The 17,814-nt window shown below is 26.9% G+C and overlaps 5 protein-coding genes across 5 annotated transcripts; 1 reads left to right on the top strand and 4 right to left on the bottom strand.

Annotated features, from left to right (window-relative positions):
* The first annotated feature begins 244 nt into the window (after positions 1-244).
* On the top strand, positions 245-3,536 carry LOC113370202. The gene is made up of 5 exons (XM_026610878.1): positions 245-293; positions 1,643-1,792; positions 2,050-2,210; positions 2,545-2,733; positions 3,151-3,536. Exons 2-5 carry the CDS (start codon positions 1,657-1,659, stop codon positions 3,322-3,324), a joined length of 660 nt encoding a protein of 219 aa, XP_026466663.1. The 5' UTR covers positions 245-293; positions 1,643-1,656; the 3' UTR covers positions 3,325-3,536.
* Positions 3,537-4,418: 882 nt separating this feature from the next.
* On the bottom strand, positions 4,419-11,487 carry LOC113370303. The gene is made up of 13 exons (XM_026610973.1): positions 11,356-11,487; positions 10,839-10,993; positions 10,300-10,446; positions 10,097-10,238; positions 9,865-10,020; positions 9,604-9,641; positions 8,398-8,497; positions 6,525-6,659; positions 6,283-6,437; positions 5,551-5,697; positions 4,952-5,093; positions 4,739-4,891; positions 4,419-4,487 (listed from the first exon to the last, which is right to left on the bottom strand). The coding sequence occupies exons 1-13, from the start codon at positions 11,485-11,487 to the stop codon at positions 4,446-4,448; spliced, it is 1,644 nt and encodes a 547-aa protein (XP_026466758.1). The 3' UTR covers positions 4,419-4,445.
* A 476-nt stretch (positions 11,488-11,963) lies between these two features.
* On the bottom strand, positions 11,964-13,456 carry LOC113371635 (farnesol dehydrogenase-like). Its single transcript, XM_026612281.1, has 6 exons — positions 13,325-13,456; positions 13,107-13,240; positions 12,879-13,025; positions 12,677-12,818; positions 12,110-12,262; positions 11,964-12,044 (listed from the first exon to the last, which is right to left on the bottom strand). The coding sequence occupies exons 1-6, from the start codon at positions 13,454-13,456 to the stop codon at positions 12,003-12,005; spliced, it is 750 nt and encodes a 249-aa protein (XP_026468066.1). The 3' UTR covers positions 11,964-12,002.
* A 1,066-nt stretch (positions 13,457-14,522) lies between these two features.
* LOC113370301 (farnesol dehydrogenase-like) lies at positions 14,523-15,831 on the bottom strand. The gene is made up of 7 exons (XM_026610972.1): positions 15,700-15,831; positions 15,487-15,641; positions 15,250-15,396; positions 15,154-15,207; positions 14,927-15,068; positions 14,696-14,848; positions 14,523-14,564 (listed from the first exon to the last, which is right to left on the bottom strand). The coding sequence occupies exons 1-7, from the start codon at positions 15,829-15,831 to the stop codon at positions 14,523-14,525; spliced, it is 825 nt and encodes a 274-aa protein (XP_026466757.1).
* Positions 15,832-16,657: 826 nt separating this feature from the next.
* On the bottom strand, positions 16,658-17,808 carry LOC113370300 (farnesol dehydrogenase-like). Its single transcript, XM_026610971.1, has 6 exons — positions 17,677-17,808; positions 17,459-17,613; positions 17,251-17,397; positions 17,048-17,189; positions 16,820-16,972; positions 16,658-16,702 (listed from the first exon to the last, which is right to left on the bottom strand). The coding sequence occupies exons 1-6, from the start codon at positions 17,806-17,808 to the stop codon at positions 16,658-16,660; spliced, it is 774 nt and encodes a 257-aa protein (XP_026466756.1).
* Positions 17,809-17,814: the final 6 nt, after the last annotated feature.

Here is a 17,814-nt window from a genome sequence, read left to right as displayed (position 1 = left end):
TAAAGCATATAGAAATTCTTCAGCATTGAAAAAATGTCGAAAAACACATTAGCGTACGCATCTTTCATTGAGGCCTCTCCTGTCCCCACTGGCCGAAGAAGACTCGGGTCTAACAATCGGCCCCCCTCTTCGGAAGAAGAGCCTCGCGGGGCATATGACACTTGTTTATTCTTCAGGCGCTGTAGACACGCGCGGCACAAGGTCACGCATAGGTACTGCACCCACCTGAATCTCTATATAAACGGGCCTGGGTCGTTTTTTTGTCAGTTTACACCCGGACAATAACTGAGAAGGTACGTACTGATAAAGGACTTTGTACGAGGAAATTGATTCAGTGGACAGAAATTTGTTTTGTGTGATTTTAAGTGATTATTATAGTTAGTTAGAGACGTGGAATTCGATGAAAATTAACGTAATGAGTGGACTTGATTTATTTTCAATAAACGGATTTTTTGTCATGTTTTCAATCTTGGAAAATCATCATAATTTAATTCAAAATTGGTTCGGTTTATAGAATTCCAGCAAGAACAGTCATCATAGTTGTAGAATAAATTCAATACATACTTTTATTGTTCAAATTTTGGAAACACGTCATGATTTTATTTAAAATCAGTATACACGACATAGTAACCAAGTTATTTTGATTAAATATCTCAATATTAATAATATTAAATTTTGAGACAGTTGCTATTTTGGTATACTTTTAGTAGTAGTAGTAGTAGAGCAATTTCAATACAAACGTTTTGGATTCCAATTTTGGAAACTTTTACGAAACGAAACCTTATATATATTTAATTCAAAATTGGTTCGGTTTATAGAATTCCAGCAAGAACAGTCATCATAGTTGTAGAATAAATTCAATACATACTTTTATTGTTCAAATTTTGGAAACACGTCATGATTTTATTTAAAATCAGTATACACGACATAGTAACCAAGTTATTTTGATTAAATATCTCAATATCAATAATATTAAATTTTGAGACAGTTGTTATTTTGGTATACTTTTAGTAGTAGTAGTAGTAGAGCAATTTCAATACAAACGTTTTGGATTCATATTTTGGAAACTTTTACGAAACGAAACTTTATATATTGGCGTTATGAGTGGACTTGATTTATTTTCAATAAACGGATTTTTTTGTCATATTTGGATTTGGTACTTCATAGCATTTTTTCAATCTTGGAAACTCATCATAATTTAATTCAAAATTGGTTCGGTTTATAGAATTCCAGCAAGAACAGTCATCATAGTTGTAGAAAAAATTCAATACATACGTTTATTGTTCAAATTTTGGAAACTCGTCATGATTTAATTTAAAATCAGTATACACGATATAGTAACCAAGTTATTTTGATTAAATATCTCAATATTAATAATATTAAATTATGAGACAGTTGCTATTTTGGTATGCATTTAATAGTAGTAGTAGTAGTAGAGCAATTTCAATACAAACGTTTTGGGTTCAAATTTTGGAAACTTTTGGACGTAGTGACCAAGTTATTTTGTTTAAATATCTCAATATCAATAATAATATAAATTTTTGAGACCGTTACTATTCTGCCATACATTTTTATGTTTACATGCAAGTATTTCATGTAAAGTTTCATATCTAATTATTATTAATTTTTTATTACCTTGTAGGGAAACTGGTCGCCATGAAATTCGCAGTAGCAATATTGGGCCTAGCCCTGTGTGGTTTGGCATCAGCCCAATTCCAGAATGGACGCATTTTAGAACCACCAGTACCTGCACTCTGCGCCCAAAGGACGATACACGAACGTAGCCCAGACGGTATGTAAAGAAAATATAAAAAAACCATCATTAACCATCAAGTTAAAATTATATTAAGCAATTTACTAATTTAAAATTTAATGTTTTCCTTATATTCGATAATAGACAATAATAAATATTTATTTAAAAAATTCAGGGTTAAAAAAGAAAACGTTGATTATAATCACAAAATTTTGTAAAGTATTAAACTAAAAAATAACTGAACTATGAAAGAATTTCTATATATTAAACAATTGATTTTTTACCTATTTTTTCAGGCAAAGGATACTTCTTCTCATGGCGTGACCCACAATTGGCTGGTGTTGAAGAAGATTGGTTGGGCGTCCGCAACTTCTGCCGCCAACGTTGCATGGACAGTGTCAGTTTGGAAACCAGTGCCGAAAATGAATGGATCAAACAAAGAATTGTCAATGGAAATGTAAGATACATAAAACTAAAAATATAATAACTTTAAAACATTGAATATAATTTGCTGGAAGAACAAATAGTTCTTGAGAACCTATCGTACACCAGAATATTTGATCCGATTTCAAATGAGTAGTAATAGTTACTTCAAATTTAAATATACAGTTTTGCTTTCCAATAATTTAAGGGAATTCTTGATGTTATCTTAATATAAAATAATTTCTTAAAAGCTCTTCAATATGCAATAATCTTTAAATATTTTATGGCAGGTACTTACCTTTTGTAGTATAATTTCATAAATTTTCTCTTCATGTAATCGTTTCTACAAAATAATTTTCGATTATTAGGTGAAATACATCTGGACCAGCGGTCGTCTATGTGACTTCAAGGGCTGTGACAGACCAGATTTACAACCTGTTTCCGTAAATGGATGGTTCTGGACCGCCGAATTGCAGAAACTTGCCCCAACCACAGACAGACAACAAAACGACTGGTCTGAAGGAGGTGGTATTGGTCTTCCCCAACCAGACAACAGAGTAAGTAAAAAAATAATAATAAAAAATAATTATTTCATAGTAATAAACTTATTTCGAATAACTTTATCAGTCACTTCATGATATCGATTGTACAAATTTTTAACACTAACTTTTCAGTTTTAGAATATTTTAGTATTGTATAGAGAATTCGAAGTTATAAATTATTCAATTTAAACTGTAAAGTAAAACTATTGTGATCGTTAAGAATATATATAGTGTGAGTTTAAATTTTATTAAAAAGCCAAAAATTATTCTAAAGAATTTACTGAGATTAAGACCAATTAAGAGAGATTACTTAAATGTCTCTAGATCATTGGATTGTCATTGAATGTCCCAAGAAAGTCCATATTTCTAGTAAAATAAGAGGTGTTTTTTGGAAATTTTAATTCATCTATTAATACATATTTCCCCCCCCAGGAATTGAAACAAGGTGGAGCAACCGAAAATTGTTTGGCCGTTCTGAACAACTTTTACAACGATGGTGTCCATTGGCACGATGTCGCCTGCCACCACCGCAAGCCCTTCGTCTGCGAAGAAAACGATGCCCTCCTGAAATACGTCCGTTACACCAACCCCAATCTGAGGGTCTAACCAAGGCAAATTGGTCGCCTCCAATTAGATTTATAAATCGGACCAAATTTTAATTTAGATAATATATTTTTTATTAACGATGACAAGTTACATCCTAACTGTCGTCGAATCCAATTCCGAACTGATTTAAGTTATATAGATTAGTAATATATTTTAATGTATATTATTTTATTATATTTTATATGATTGTTGAGAGATGTTATGTACACTGCCCGTATAGATGTGGACCTCAGGAATATGCTTAAATTGATAAGAAAATTATCCTGTAAGTTTTATAAAAATAAATAATTATTTACATACAAAATTCACATTTTTGTAAAAAAAAGAAACAAACAATTTAATTTCAGCAAAAATAAATATACTATAAACTTCAACAATTGTAAGTAATAATTGAGAAACAAGTTCAATTTACAATTAATCATTTCTGAAAAAATATCCATATCTAACAACATATATATTTGTTGTTAAAATAACCAAAATTATAAGAAGTATTAGTAAAAATTCAATATCTGTCTTAAAGTGTTCAAATCACATACATTTTAAACATTTCTATATGAATTTTAATATTATGCTAGAAATACACAAAAATAAAAAAACATTTAATTATATATCACTAATTCAAAATTATTAAGATATTTTATTTATATTCTGATATAACTTATACAATAAGAAAGTTTAATTAAATAATGTGAAAGCAAATATCTAAAAGTTATAGAGAGATGAAATGATGCTGTAAAAATTCGATAACTTTATATAATTAAATGATGATGATAAAGTTGATTTACTATAAAAATGGTGACTAATTACTTTCTCCGAATGCACATGAGAATTCTCTTATAAATTTCTAAACTTCTACAAATTATGATCAGTGAAATGAAAATTATTATAGGAATGAAAAACAACTATACTATATACATAAACATTGAAAAACATTAAATATTTGTTAGCGTATATAATAAAAAAATGAATTATAATATATTTCTATTGAAAATGTTAGAGCACATTGATATACATTATATTTAAATATTTGATAATATTCACAATATTTAACTTTTAAAATTTTAAATATTTTATAATATGTGCAACTCACGTCTAAAAAAATACGATGCTTTTAAATGTATTTAAGACTTTTCGCCTACTGGTTTAATTATGAGTTCGTGAACCTAAAACAAAATTTTAATTATTATAGTAAATAATTTACAAACATTTTAATAAACAACAAGTTATAATTGGTTTTTTATATATTAATTTCTTAAAAGTTTATATATTGATCAGAGAAGTATATGTTGATCTCGTAAACGTTAATGCTAAACTGCATATTGTTCTAATGTATATCAAAAGTTCAGAAAAATTTGAGTTTTTAAATTTTTCTTATACTTTTATCTTTACAAATTTAATTATTTTAGTTTATTACCTGAACATGTTCTGGTGTACCCAAAACAAAAAGAATACTTTGAGAAATGTCTTCTGGTTGTAAAGTCGGATGATGTTGTTTTATTTGATCCGACTGTTCTTGGCCAAATGGTTCTTCTAAAAATTCTGTTGCCACATGACCGGGACTTATGCTCTAAGAAATGACAATTATAATTTTAAACTGTATTAGACATTAAATTCATTTTACACTCACAGTAATTTTAGTTTTACTCTTAAGATAGTTCATTTCTTGTCTTAAAGTTTCTGTTAACGCAGTAACACAATGTTTGGAGCCTGGGTAAATGTTGAATACTGGTGGAAAATCACCCAGGTAAGGAACATGATGTCCTGTCAGGCTGAAAATTAATGATAATGATATAAAATATATCAAATAGATAGAACAACAATTAAGTTGTATTTAAAAAAAAAAAAAAAAAACTACGTAGAGAAGCCACGTAGACAACAATAAATATTCTAATACAATAACAATAACTGCATTAGTATCAAAATATTATCCAATATTTTTCAAATTATCTCAATGATTTACATTCATATTATTTTTGAATAATTGTACCTACGATAAGCAATTGTAAGAATAAACAACTATTGATTTCCATGTCCTGACATTATTTTAAAAAGCATATATTATAATATTATGCTAATTTCAAGCTAAATTGCAAATTTCTTATGCACTCAATAACTACTAGAGGCATTTATAATTAGATAATAATTTTAGTTATCTATTAAAAACAGAACGTTTAAATTTGTTTTGTAAAATTAAAAATATTATTAAAGGAATTTCTAATAATATACCTGTTTATATGAATAATGTGTCCAGCAACATCACGTTCTTTCATGGAATTAAATGCTTCCCTGGTACAAATGCAAAGAGCCATCACATTTATATCCAAAACAGTACGCAAATCATTGCCATTATCCGGAGTTGTTAACATTGTCATCCTAAAAACATATTAATTATTTAACAAATATAGTAATAATTATAAATAAAAGATATATCAATCAACTCCAGCAAAACACAAATAATCCATCCAATTGGTAAAATAGCAGCATATGTTTCCATACCATAGTAGAGATCAATTAATAAGCATTACTAATTTGTTAATTTTCTGACTGCATTCAATTATGCATGATGATTAATTTTAGAATAAATTGCAAGTCATTGTTATGATGCTAAAATAACTGTTTATAACCATGACAATTCAATAACATCATAGCTGTGTTTATTAACTTCATCACAATGTATTATATCAAGGTTGTCATCATGTTGAGATAATTTTATACAAATATAATTTTATACGTAATAATTGTAAAAGATCCAAATTCAAAATTTTAATTTTTCTTAATATTAGCTATTAAAATTATAAAATACTATTATTCCGAACTAAAAATTTGAATAAGTGAACTTTAAAAGTTTCATTTCACGGTTTTGTGCCTTGGTATCTATACTCGAGTCTTTATTATTTTTATTGACTACTTATTAGTTAATATTTAAAAAAAAATATTAAAAAAATGAATAATAAATACTTCATCATTCCTGCGTTGTTTATCATCACATCAACTCCTCCAAGATTTTCCTTGATCCACGAGAATACATCCATGATTTCACTTTCTTTGGCCAGATCGCACTTCTTAGGATAAAACTTTCCACCCTTGCTCGTGTCCATTTTTGCGGCATTTTCCTAAAGAGATTTTGGATGGATTTGAAATTAAGTGTATAATAAATTATAGATTTATAGATTTATATATAAGAGATAAATTATAATTACCTCCATGCGTTCCAAACGTCTTGCTAAACCCACAACTTTCATTCCTGCCTCGACAAGATCTTTTGAAACTGCTGCTCCAATTCCGGCACTTGCTCCGGTAACAACGGCTACTTTTCCGATCCATCGATCCATTTTCTAAAAACAAAATAATTAATAAAAAATAAAAACAAAATGCATTAATAAATCAATAATATATTGAGTCCTATAACTGTTAACTTGGCTTTGGGATAAGGAAGAGTCCAAAAAATCAAGAAATATCACGTTTGGGAGAGAGGATTATAATAAGACTTTGCGTGTATTTATTATTAATCTGATTTTTTTTAAAATCCAAACATTTTCAAAGAAAATAAAAAAAAATTTAACCAAAAATACACGGAGGGGGAGAGGGGTTAATTTTGAATATCACCAGGTATCACCAAAAGGGAGTGGGGTTTCAAAATGCCTTAAAAAATCGATCACGTGATTAATGGACGACCCCTCACCAAACAGTTGGTCTACCACTATTTGATAAAATTCATTCATCAATTTCTAATACTGATGATATTACGCAAAATATGAAATTGAAATTAAATAATTATTTATTGTTCTTATCGGTCAATGTTATCAAGAAATGTAACAATGCTTCATTATATACTAAGTATTTAGAACAAATAGTGTTTATAGTATTTTGTTGATACGATATTATGTAAAGAAATCCTATGATTGAAATATGCCAATAATTTTAGCTGTTGTATTTAGTTTGCTATTATTCCGAAAAATTATGTCATTCTCTATATCTTATATATTGTCATTCAAATTCAAAAATGTATATTCTTTTTGAATACTCTTCATTAAAATACTGTATTTTTTTTGAATAATAATAAACTTTACACAAAAGCTCCAAAAATTAGCAAATACATTCGTGGCAACAGAATTTGTTTATTGTCCTTTTATCCTTTTATATAATTGATTTATTATAGCGTATTTTATAAAAAATATATTGCACTTATTCAAAAAGTATACATATTTTAAACAATTTTATAAATGTGTATATAAATTTATGTTTATATTCAAAATATTATACTAGTAGTTAGGTTATGCATTATTGAAACTATATTACAAAACTTATTCTACAGAATTGTTCGACAATTATAAACGAATAAAGAAACAATTTTAGCTGATTTTGTTGATAATTAAATCCTAAATTATTTTTTTCTTTCTATTCTAGCTTTTTTCACTCTTTTAATGTAACAATAATCCATAAGATTCCAATGTATTTGATTACTATTTTTAAGAAAATAAATAAAAATATTGTAAATCTCCTGTACCACAATCTTCTCAAAAATATTTTTGCTGTGTTTACTGGAATTTGTAAATCTAAATAACTCTATATAATGTTTGAAATATCAATATGCAAATTATTAGTTGTTTGGATTTAGCAATCACGTTATTCTAACGCGCAATATTCTGTACTCAGATTATTTGTTCTATGAACATATGATACTGAATTGTAAAAAATATGACAAAAATAATGATAAATTTTTGTATCAAAAATAAAAAAAATATAAATTAATAAAATTTAATAATATTATTAATATGTTAAAAAATATTCAGTGCTAATATCACTATAATTATGATTTTATGAAAAAATGAAATATACGAAAATGTATATATAAGACATGTGGAGTGGGAATCTATATTGTAAATGATAAAAAAATAATATGATTTTATACTTTTAAAATGAAAAATATTACCAGTTTACAAATTGTTATTCATGTTATTTCGTGTCAAAAAGCATGTTTAAATATTTAATAGCTGCTGTTATTTAAATAGCAATTATCATGAACATCTAGGATTATTGCATGCAAAAATATCTTGTATATAAATCGCTTACCGATGTCCAATTTCGTTCTTCGATAATATCAGAACTGACCTGACTTGTTTTCAGAGGATGAATACAATTGCTAATGGGACAACAGCAATTTATAAACATGCTCGAACAAATGCATTCGCGCTATTCGTGCGCACTATGACGTTTTTTCTAGGACTGCAATTAAAAAAAATATTCAACAAAGATAGCAAATACTATAACAGTTGTATTATTGACTTATTTTCGAAACACCGATAACGGTTTATAAATATTAATATTTTAATTTTTATTTTTTTCACAAAGTGTATCATAATTGAGAAATATGGAACGAGTTTCATTTTTTACAAAAATATTTTGATAGCTATTAAGATTTAAAAAAAATATAGTGGTATAGTATTTTTGAAACTTTCGATTTCGACTAAACTAAAGTTTCAATTTCATTTCAGTTTATTTAGAATCAATTAATTTAAGCGCTATTATCAATATGTAAATATATAATTTTTCATTGTTACCTTTTTTGTTAATAAATTGTTATATGCATCAAAGTCCACTAGTTCTGCAACCCTCGTCTACTAATTGCAACTTCTTTCTAGTATATAATGCGAATTTTACCAAAAATATTTCATTCGATTTTTTTATAGGAAATATCTAACCGATAGGTTAAAACTGAATATAAATATCATTCTATTGTACATTTGTGTAATTCGAAATCAATACGCCTCCTCCACATTTAAAATTATCAGTTATATCTACATTATATCCATATCTAAAATCTATATGTATTGACAAGCTATTAAAATATAAAATAAAAGTAATTATAGTTATAAATATGAATTTAATAGCATTTAAATTGGTTTGATTTAAAGAACCTAGTTCACTTAATTAGTATTTAAAAATATTAAGTAAAATCAATGGTCCAATTGAATTTAGTTGATTTTTTTTCCGGTATTCTTTAAAAATAATTTTGCTATGATTAGATTAGATAAACCATGAATTCTTAATTACTTAATAAGTTTTTACTAAAATTTAAGAAAAGTAAACATTGATCTATTCTGTAATGGTACAAAAATACAAGACATCATTATGTTTGTAATTGATGTGTGATTTTAATTTGCAGTATAAAATTTATATACAAAAGTAATATTTTAAATGACTTATATTTTCTTTGAATATCTTGTAACTATATACAATAATAATATAATTATATATAGTGTGCAACATTCACATCACAATTTTTCTCCAATGGGTTTGATAATAAGTTCATGAACCTAAAAAATAATTAAAGTAGCTATATTATTTATACTAAATGTTTATGTCTAAAGAAATTATTTGATTTGTAATCTATTATTGAATATTGTAAGTACTTAAAATAAATGATGAATAAACACAAAAGCAAAAAAGAGCTACTTTTTACATTGAATTGAACGTAGCAGATTTTTATAAGATGTGAATTAATAAATAATAATAACATTAGTTAATAAATTCACTAACCTGCACATGTTCTGGTGTTCCCAGTGCATATAAAACAGCTTGAGAAACATCTTCAGATTTCAAGCTGGGATTATTAGCAAGAAACATTTCTTTAATCTCCTTAGATGGAAAAGAACCATCAAAGATTTCTGTGTCGACTACTCCTGGGCTTATACTCTTTAACAATGGTTAGGCAAAATAAAACAAATTAAAAATAAATATTTTTAATAGAGCTAAATTGTGACTTATTTACCGTGACTTTGGTTCTGCTTTTCAAATAAATCATTTCTTGTCTGAGTGTTTCAGTTAAAGCAGTGACACAATGTTTGGATCCAAAATACATGTTGGCAGTTGGTGGTGCATCGCCTGCGGATGGGATGGAATGACCACCAATGCTAAAAATTTGAAAAAAATATTAATCATATAAAAATAAAATGTATAAGTAGGTATTACTACCTGTTAATGTGTATGATATGCCCAGCAACATCTCGTTCTTTCATGGAATTAAAAGCTTCTCTGGTGCAATAACACAAAGCCATCACATTTACATCAATCACAGAACGGAGATCATTAGAATTTCCAGGATTTACTAGCATATTAGCTCTATGAAAAATGACAATGAAAAAACTACAGTTTTTCATTATGTTTTAATATAAACACATTTTTAATTCTTCTTTATAATGTATATTATTTGAAGAAGTAATTTGTTGCATACACTACTACACTAGTAAAAATTATCATACAAATAAAAAAAATAATTTATTTATAAATAATAATAAACATGTACTATCAGTTAAAGATATGAACGTATGATAGAATATAATAGTTCTAAAATAAAAAAACAAAAAAATATCCAATTTTAGTATCTGTAGCTCCAAAACTAATAGCAAAATTTTTAATATTTTCAAATGCTAAGGTATGATGATGATGATTCCATTCAAAGTATAATGTTTCGAAAAAATTTAGAAAATAGATATTTATTTTATATATTTTACCTGACGATTCCAGCATTATTAACCAAAACATCAACACCTCCAAAGGTTTTCTTAACCCAAGCAAAAGCTTCTAGAATTTCTTCTTCTTTAGAGACATCACATTTTCTTGGGTAGTAATGCCCGCCCTTGCTAGTGTTCATTTTTGCAGCATCTTGCTATTGAAATGACAATCAAAATAGTATTAATAAATAAGTAAAATAAAAAAATAAATAAAATGAAAATTGATATTTTATGATTTTTGCCAGGGTTCACACACCCTATTAGACTCAGAACAAAATTTATAGAATTAACCCTATAGTTTTATTATTAAATTTTATAATTTTGTAATGCAATGTATTTGTATTATCTTTCAAATAGATATGATATAATTTGACAAATACTTCTAAGAGGCATTGAATGTATTTACAGCTTGTAATTGAAATAACCAAAATAAGTTATCCTTTAATTGCAATTTAATGTACCTTTGGTATTTTCCTAAGAGTTTAATTACAATTGTAACTAAAAAATATCTAATTACCTCCATACGTTCCAGACGTCTTGCCAATCCCACAACTTTCATCCCGGATTCGACAAGATCTTTTGCAATGGCTGCTCCGATTCCGGAACTTGCTCCGGTAACAACCGCCACTTTACCTTGCCAGCGATCCATTTTTATCAAAATTTTTTTTTTATGAATTTATATTCAATCGAAACACTTGGTAGCTGTTTAGATTTTGATTGTTTTTTTGGTAAACATCTTTATATATTTTAATTCATATCTTAAAATAGATAAGTTATCATGAAATAATTAAAGGTTGCATGGAAGTATTTGATTTATGGCAATGATATTGACCAATCGCCGTAATAATTACAAATAAAGTACAATACTAAATTAGAAATTAAAATTATACTCGGTTTTAGAAAATTTGGTAATATTTTACAAAATAATTAGATTAAAGCATTTACATATTAATGAAATTAGTTATATGTGGAGTGGATTATATATTTATACAGATTAATCAAGTATTTTACAGTATTATATGGATAATTATTTATAATTAGATTTACTTTGTACTTTGTTTTTGAAGATATAATATATAGAACCAATTCGTTGAGCAATTATTTAATTGCTAATACTTTTTACAACGCCGTTTTTATGCAAATAAATAAATGAAATATTTTTTCCTAAAACTTATCTCCAATAGGGCGTATAGTCAGCTCATGAACCTAAAAATTTTATGATTTAGGTAAAAACAAATTTAAAAAAATTAATAAAATTCAAAATTACGTACCTGGACATGTTCTGGTGTGCTTAAACAGTACATAATTGCTTGTGAAATGTCTTCTGGTTGCAGATGTGGATTTTGATTGAAGAATTCCTTTCGATCGGGTTCAGGAAATATATCATTCAAAATACCAGTATTTACAACTCCTGGACTAATACTCTGAGAAAAACAAAATAGTATAAATACATATTTTATGATAAACATAAGCTATATTCAATTCATTATTTAATTAAATTATAATCAAAACAATATATGAAAAATAAATGCGATATATTTCGCTTCAAAAATCAAAAATAAGTTAAAAATTATTTAACATCGGCTAGGGAATTAAGCATATTGGGATGTGATTAATTATTTATACCACCACAAAGTTAAAATAAAATAGCTGCAAAAATTTACACAAAAATCAAAGTTACAGTTCAAGGCTACCTTAAACTCTACCAATGCTTTAACAGAGTGTTCATCATTTTTTGTTTTTTAAATATGGACCTTGATTTTTATTATAATTATCTAATTAATGACCTTGATTATTACTAATAAATATATTAATACTAGAAAAAATAAGTTTCTTACCGTGACTTTTGTCTTGCTTTGAAGATACATCATTTCTTGTCGAAGTAATTCAGTTAAAGCAGTAACACAGTATTTTGATGCTGGATACATATTCATTGTAGGTGGTGTATTATGATTAGCAGAAATCGAATGTCCATATAAACTAAAACAAATATTACACAATTAAAGCATATAAATAAATTATTTTTTATATATCAATTACCTGTTGATATGAATTATGTGACCAGCAACGTCGCGCTCTTTCATAGAATTAAAAGCTTCTCTGGTGCAGAAGCATAGTCCTAATACATTGATGTCTAAGACTTTTCGTAAGTCTTCTGCATTTCCAGGATTTGTTAACATATTTTTTCTGAAATATTTATATTTAATTATTTTGTAATAATAAAACAAGAGTATAAATAATTATATATGTGTGTTTTTATTAAAATACCTGACTATTCCAGCACAATTCACTAAAACATCAACGCCACCAAAAGTTTCTCTAAGCCATTTGAATGACTCAATTACCTCATCTTCTTTAGAAATATCACAAGCTTTTAGATAGAACTCACCAATAGTACATTGCTTTGAAATGAGAAATAATAAAAAATAAAAATATAATGGAATTTAATAAAATATGAAAATGAAGTAGGGTTATAATGTATTCACCTCATTTTTATTTGCTTTAATGTCTAAACCAATAACTTTCATTCCAGCCTTCAAGAGATCTTTGGCCACAGCTTGACCAATTCCGGAACATGCTCCGGTCACCACAGCTACTTTATTCTGCCAACGATCCATGTCTTGTGATTTTCAAATTTCTATGAGTAAGTGATAAAAAAAATTGTGAGCAAAAAATAATTTTAACACATATAAATATTGTTTACTAGATAACATTATCCTACATATACAAAATTGTCACGAAGAAATACATTTACATTTTTCTTGTTTGAGTTCGTTATTAATCTAATAAACACGTGAGTATTATCATAATAATAATGCAAACGACTGATGTATAAATATTTTAAGAAGAGTAAAATGTAAATTTATCATACAATATATCAACTGATAAAACTTATTTTTATGTTTTTCAATTTTATCCCAATTTATAGCTCAAAGTTTCTTTTAAAAAGTTATGTGAAATAAATATTTTAACTTACCTCGGTCAAAACACAATTTACAGTATTCCAAAGAACCGCTCTAAATTTGCTTATCAATGTTATTTACTTTAATTTATGTAATCTACAAAACGATAAATATGTAAGAAACTAAGCAATTAAAAGATAATTATAGTGAGACACTCACAAAATTATAAGAATCGAAATTGGTTGTGTTGGTAAAAATAATTAAAAAACTATGAAACAAAATATAATATTTTAATTTAAATTATTTATTTAAATCAATATGAAACCAAAATACTGTTTTTACTAAAATCCAGAAATTATGGAATATTTCTAGAATTATTATATATTTTTAATTTTTTTTTTCATGTCACATATTTTTTCATGTTGAATACACAACAGCACAAGCAAGACTAATAAAATTAAATCGTCTTCAATTGAAAGTAGCAGAATATTTATTTAGAGATTTGTGAGCTGAGAGGCGAAAAAATATATGATATGCAAATACAATTTTCATGCTGATAAAATATAATATCAATTCAAAAGAAATATTCAGATATATATAGACTAATGCGATTTTTAGTTATTCACAAGTGAGATGCTTTTTTTACCTAGTCCAAAAACTTGAATAAATAAATTAAAGATAGCATAATAATATTTAATTATGCATAAATATATTTATAACCGGAATAAATACAAACAAATGATAAACTATTTCCTGTATTTTGTAAAAATACTTCAAACCTTTAGAATTTTTCACCCACTGGTCGAATTGTCAGTTCGTGAATCTGAAAACAAATCAAATATGAAATTTTTATTTATTCAACAATACGTTTGTTATGTTATATTAGAAATTAATTGTTGTGAGCAATAGCATTTTGAAGGACAATATTTTATTAAATATGAATTTTCGCCAGACCTGTACGTGCTCTGATGTTCCCAAACAGAACAAAATCGCCTCAGACACATCTTCTGGTGATAAATGTGGGTTTTGCTCCAAAAATTGGGCCCGATACTCTTCAGACACAAAAGTCTTTAATATTCCAGTGTCGACGACTCCAGGACTAATACTCTATGATAATAAGAATCACAAAAATATTTTTCCTGTTGTTAATTATAAATTATAAGGAATAAAAGGTTGTATAATTACCGTTATTTTAGTTTTATTTTTCAAATATACCATTTCTTGTCTAAGAGTTTCGGTCAGGGCGGTTACACAAAATTTAGATGCTGGATACATGCAAAGTGTAGGTGGAATTTCAGGGTTCACGCCAACATGATGTCCAGTCAAACTTAAAAATAAAAAAAAACTATTTGTATATCATTGAACTTAAACTACTAATAACACTGTAACATTTCAGGCCAACTATTATTTACCATTGCTGTGCTAATAATTTATCAATAGTACCCACACTGCTGTACCAGCCAACTCTAATGACCGCTATCATATAATTATTTTCAAATTATGCACACCTGTTTATATGTATGATATGACCACTAACATCGCGTTCTTTCATGGAATTAAAAGCTTCTCTGGTAAAATAGCATAAACCAAGAACATTTACATCTAGTACAGCACGTAAATCATCAGTATTTTTTGGATTCGTCAGCATATTCATTCTAGAAAAATAGATCCAGTTAATAAAAAATTTAAGCAATAATTCTTTTACATGCATGAAATATATAATGAAACTTATGACTTTTATTTACCTGATAATTCCTGCATTATTAACTAAAACATCAACTCCTCCAAAAGATTTTTTAATCCATGCAAAAGTATCCAGAACTTGCGGTTCCATGGTGACGTTGCATTGACGTGGATGAAGTTCACCGCCTTTGGTTTTATCAAGCATTTCCGCATTTTTCTGCAAACATCAAATTTCATCTAATAATTTTATTATAAATTTTATTATTTTATCGTACCTCCATAAATTCTGTTTGAAGATCCACGCCAACAACTTTCATGCCGGCTTTGACGAGGTCTTTGGAGACCGCGGCGCCAATACCAGAATTGGCACCAGTGACCAGAGCTACCTTGCCAAGCCAACGATTCATTCTGAAAAAGATTAAAAGGCTAATAGTATTAATTAATTAAATTAAATGTTATTGATTTTAGGTAAATATTTAAAAAAAAATTAAATGAATAGCTTCAAAATATTACATAAAATTGTTCGGTTAAGTACTTATTGCACCTTTACTGTAACTAAAGTATTTCAATTATTAAATATGCCTGCTTGCTTTAACTATATCCATAAATATGATAAATATGCAAAATTATTGGAAATATTTGATAAACATATTTTCCACATTATCTTTATGCAAAATTAAATTTAGAGATAAACAAATATGAAGAACAAGTTTGAAAATAAAACAATTATATAATATATAATTATTCAAGAATCCTTTCCTAATAAAAATATGCATACCAATTAGTTTTGTTATGAAATTAATTAACTAGATAAAAAATATAATATATAATATAATACTTTATCAGTTTTTTATATCATTTAAAGTATGATTTGGGCTTTAAAAAGAAATGAATAAAATAGAGAAACATAATAAAATAACACGAAACTTAATAACATGAAACTTTAATAGAGAGATGAACATACATTAATACTTGAAATACAAAAGTACGATAATAAGTCACATGCAGAAAATTTATTATATTCATTGGTAGTTTTTATATTTTTCATGATGTATCAAGAACAACGCAATTATATTTGTATATTTATTGCCTAAAATTTAAAGAACATTAGACTTTTTTGTTAGATATTCATTTTCAAAAAAATTATTAAAAACAATTTATCTTCTAGATATTTTTATATAATTTCTGATCGCTTAGGAAATACAAATAATCTACATAACAAATTAATCATTTTTATAATATATTTTCACCGACTGCTCTCACCATTATTTCGTTCACCTAAGAAATATTTAATGCAAAATCAACTACAAATTAGGATTAACATATTTCTTAAATCATAATTTGAACAAAATATATTAAACAATGAAAGTCATCAATATTGTGTAATTAATTTACCTGAACATGTTCAGGAAGACTCAAACAAAATTTGACACAATTCGATACATCTTCAGGAAGCAATTGAGGAAATCGATCTGTAATTTTATTTTTAGTTTTATCAGATGAGAAGTTTCTTGTCATATTTGTTGCTGTCAGACCTGGACTAATACTCTAAAATGTAATAATACCCGATAACTAACTTAAATTACAATTTAAAAATGCATAAAACAATTATTTAATAATTACTGTAACTTTAGTTTTGTTTTTCAAGAAAGCTATTTCTTGACGTAATGTTTCAGAAAGTGCTGTTAGACAATATTTTGAACCAGCGTAAATATTTGTCATTGGGGCAATTCCTGGGAATGATAAAATAGAATGTCCTGCCATGCTAAAATAAATGATTTATAATATTTATTATATCTAATAACAAAGACTTTTATTAATCTTACCTATTAATGTTAATTATATGTCCAGAAACATCACGCTCTTTCATGGATTTAAAGGCTTCTCTTGTACAAAAACACAATCCTAGTACATTGACTTTTAATACATCGCGAAGATCATTTGTATTTCCTACATTCGTTAGCATATTCTTTCTACGATATTACATTACATTATTTTTACTACATTACGTAGGATCCTAATAAAAAATTGTACCTTATAATGCCAGCAGAATTGACAAGAACATCCACGCCACCAAATTTTTCCGAAATCCAAGTAAATGAATCAACTACTTGTTTTTCTTCTCTTATATCACAAATTCGTGGATAAATCACTCCCCCATTTGATCTACTCATCTTATGAGCATTTTCCTGCAATTTTTTGAAAACAGTTGTTATTTGCTAGATTTTAACGCACAGAACAAAAATAATTACCTGAATAGTTTGGATCTGAAGATCTAAACCAACCACTTGCATGCTCAATTTTGCAAGATCCTTTGAAATTGCTGCGCCCATTCCGGAATTTGCTCCGGTTACGACAGCTACTTTTCCAGTCCAACGATCCATTTTTAA

This window comes from Ctenocephalides felis, unplaced genomic scaffold (genome assembly GCF_003426905.1).
Source record: "Ctenocephalides felis isolate EL2017-DRISC unplaced genomic scaffold, ASM342690v1 CF-g0.4_SCAFFOLD_01492, whole genome shotgun sequence".
Taxonomy (NCBI): Eukaryota; Metazoa; Arthropoda; class Insecta; order Siphonaptera; family Pulicidae; genus Ctenocephalides; species Ctenocephalides felis.
Note: the sequence above shows the minus strand (reverse complement) of the source record. Positions and strands in the feature narration are given on the sequence as shown.

Coding starts and splice junctions, on each gene's coding strand:
- LOC113370202 (XM_026610878.1), top strand. CDS start 1,657: ATGAAATTCGCAGTAGCAATATTGGGCCTAGCCCTGTGTGGTTTGGCA. Junction 1,793..2,049: donor ACACGAACGTAGCCCAGACG/GTATGTAAAGAA, acceptor CTATTTTTTCAG/GCAAAGGATACTTCTTCTCA. Junction 2,734..3,150: donor TTCCCCAACCAGACAACAGA/GTAAGTAAAAAA, acceptor TTCCCCCCCCAG/GAATTGAAACAAGGTGGAGC.
- LOC113371635 (XM_026612281.1), bottom strand. CDS start 13,456: ATGGATCGTTGGCAGAATAAAGTAGCTGTGGTGACCGGAGCATGTTCC. Junction 13,241..13,324: donor TTAAAGCAAATAAAAATGAG/GTGAATACATTA, acceptor CTCATTTCAAAG/CAATGTACTATTGGTGAGTT. Junction 12,263..12,676: donor AAAGCAAGACAAAAGTCACG/GTAAGAAACTTA, acceptor TGTTTTTCTCAG/AGTATTAGTCCAGGAGTTGT.
- LOC113370300 (XM_026610971.1), bottom strand. CDS start 17,808: ATGGATCGTTGGACTGGAAAAGTAGCTGTCGTAACCGGAGCAAATTCC. Junction 17,398..17,458: donor AATTCTGCTGGCATTATAAG/GTACAATTTTTT, acceptor GTAATATCGTAG/AAAGAATATGCTAACGAATG. Junction 16,703..16,819: donor GTCTTCCTGAACATGTTCAG/GTAAATTAATTA, acceptor AATATTTCTTAG/GTGAACGAAATAATGGTGAG.
- LOC113370301 (XM_026610972.1), bottom strand. CDS start 15,831: ATGAATCGTTGGCTTGGCAAGGTAGCTCTGGTCACTGGTGCCAATTCT. Junction 15,397..15,486: donor AATAATGCAGGAATTATCAG/GTAAATAAAAGT, acceptor CTATTTTTCTAG/AATGAATATGCTGACGAATC. Junction 15,069..15,153: donor AAATTATTAGCACAGCAATG/GTAAATAATAGT, acceptor TTTATTTTTAAG/TTTGACTGGACATCATGTTG.
- LOC113370303 (XM_026610973.1), bottom strand. CDS start 11,487: ATGGATCGCTGGCAAGGTAAAGTGGCGGTTGTTACCGGAGCAAGTTCC. Junction 10,994..11,355: donor GACGTCTGGAACGTATGGAG/GTAATTAGATAT, acceptor TCATTTCAATAG/CAAGATGCTGCAAAAATGAA. Junction 5,698..6,282: donor AACAACGCAGGAATGATGAA/GTATTTATTATT, acceptor ATATGTTTTTAG/GATGACAATGTTAACAACTC.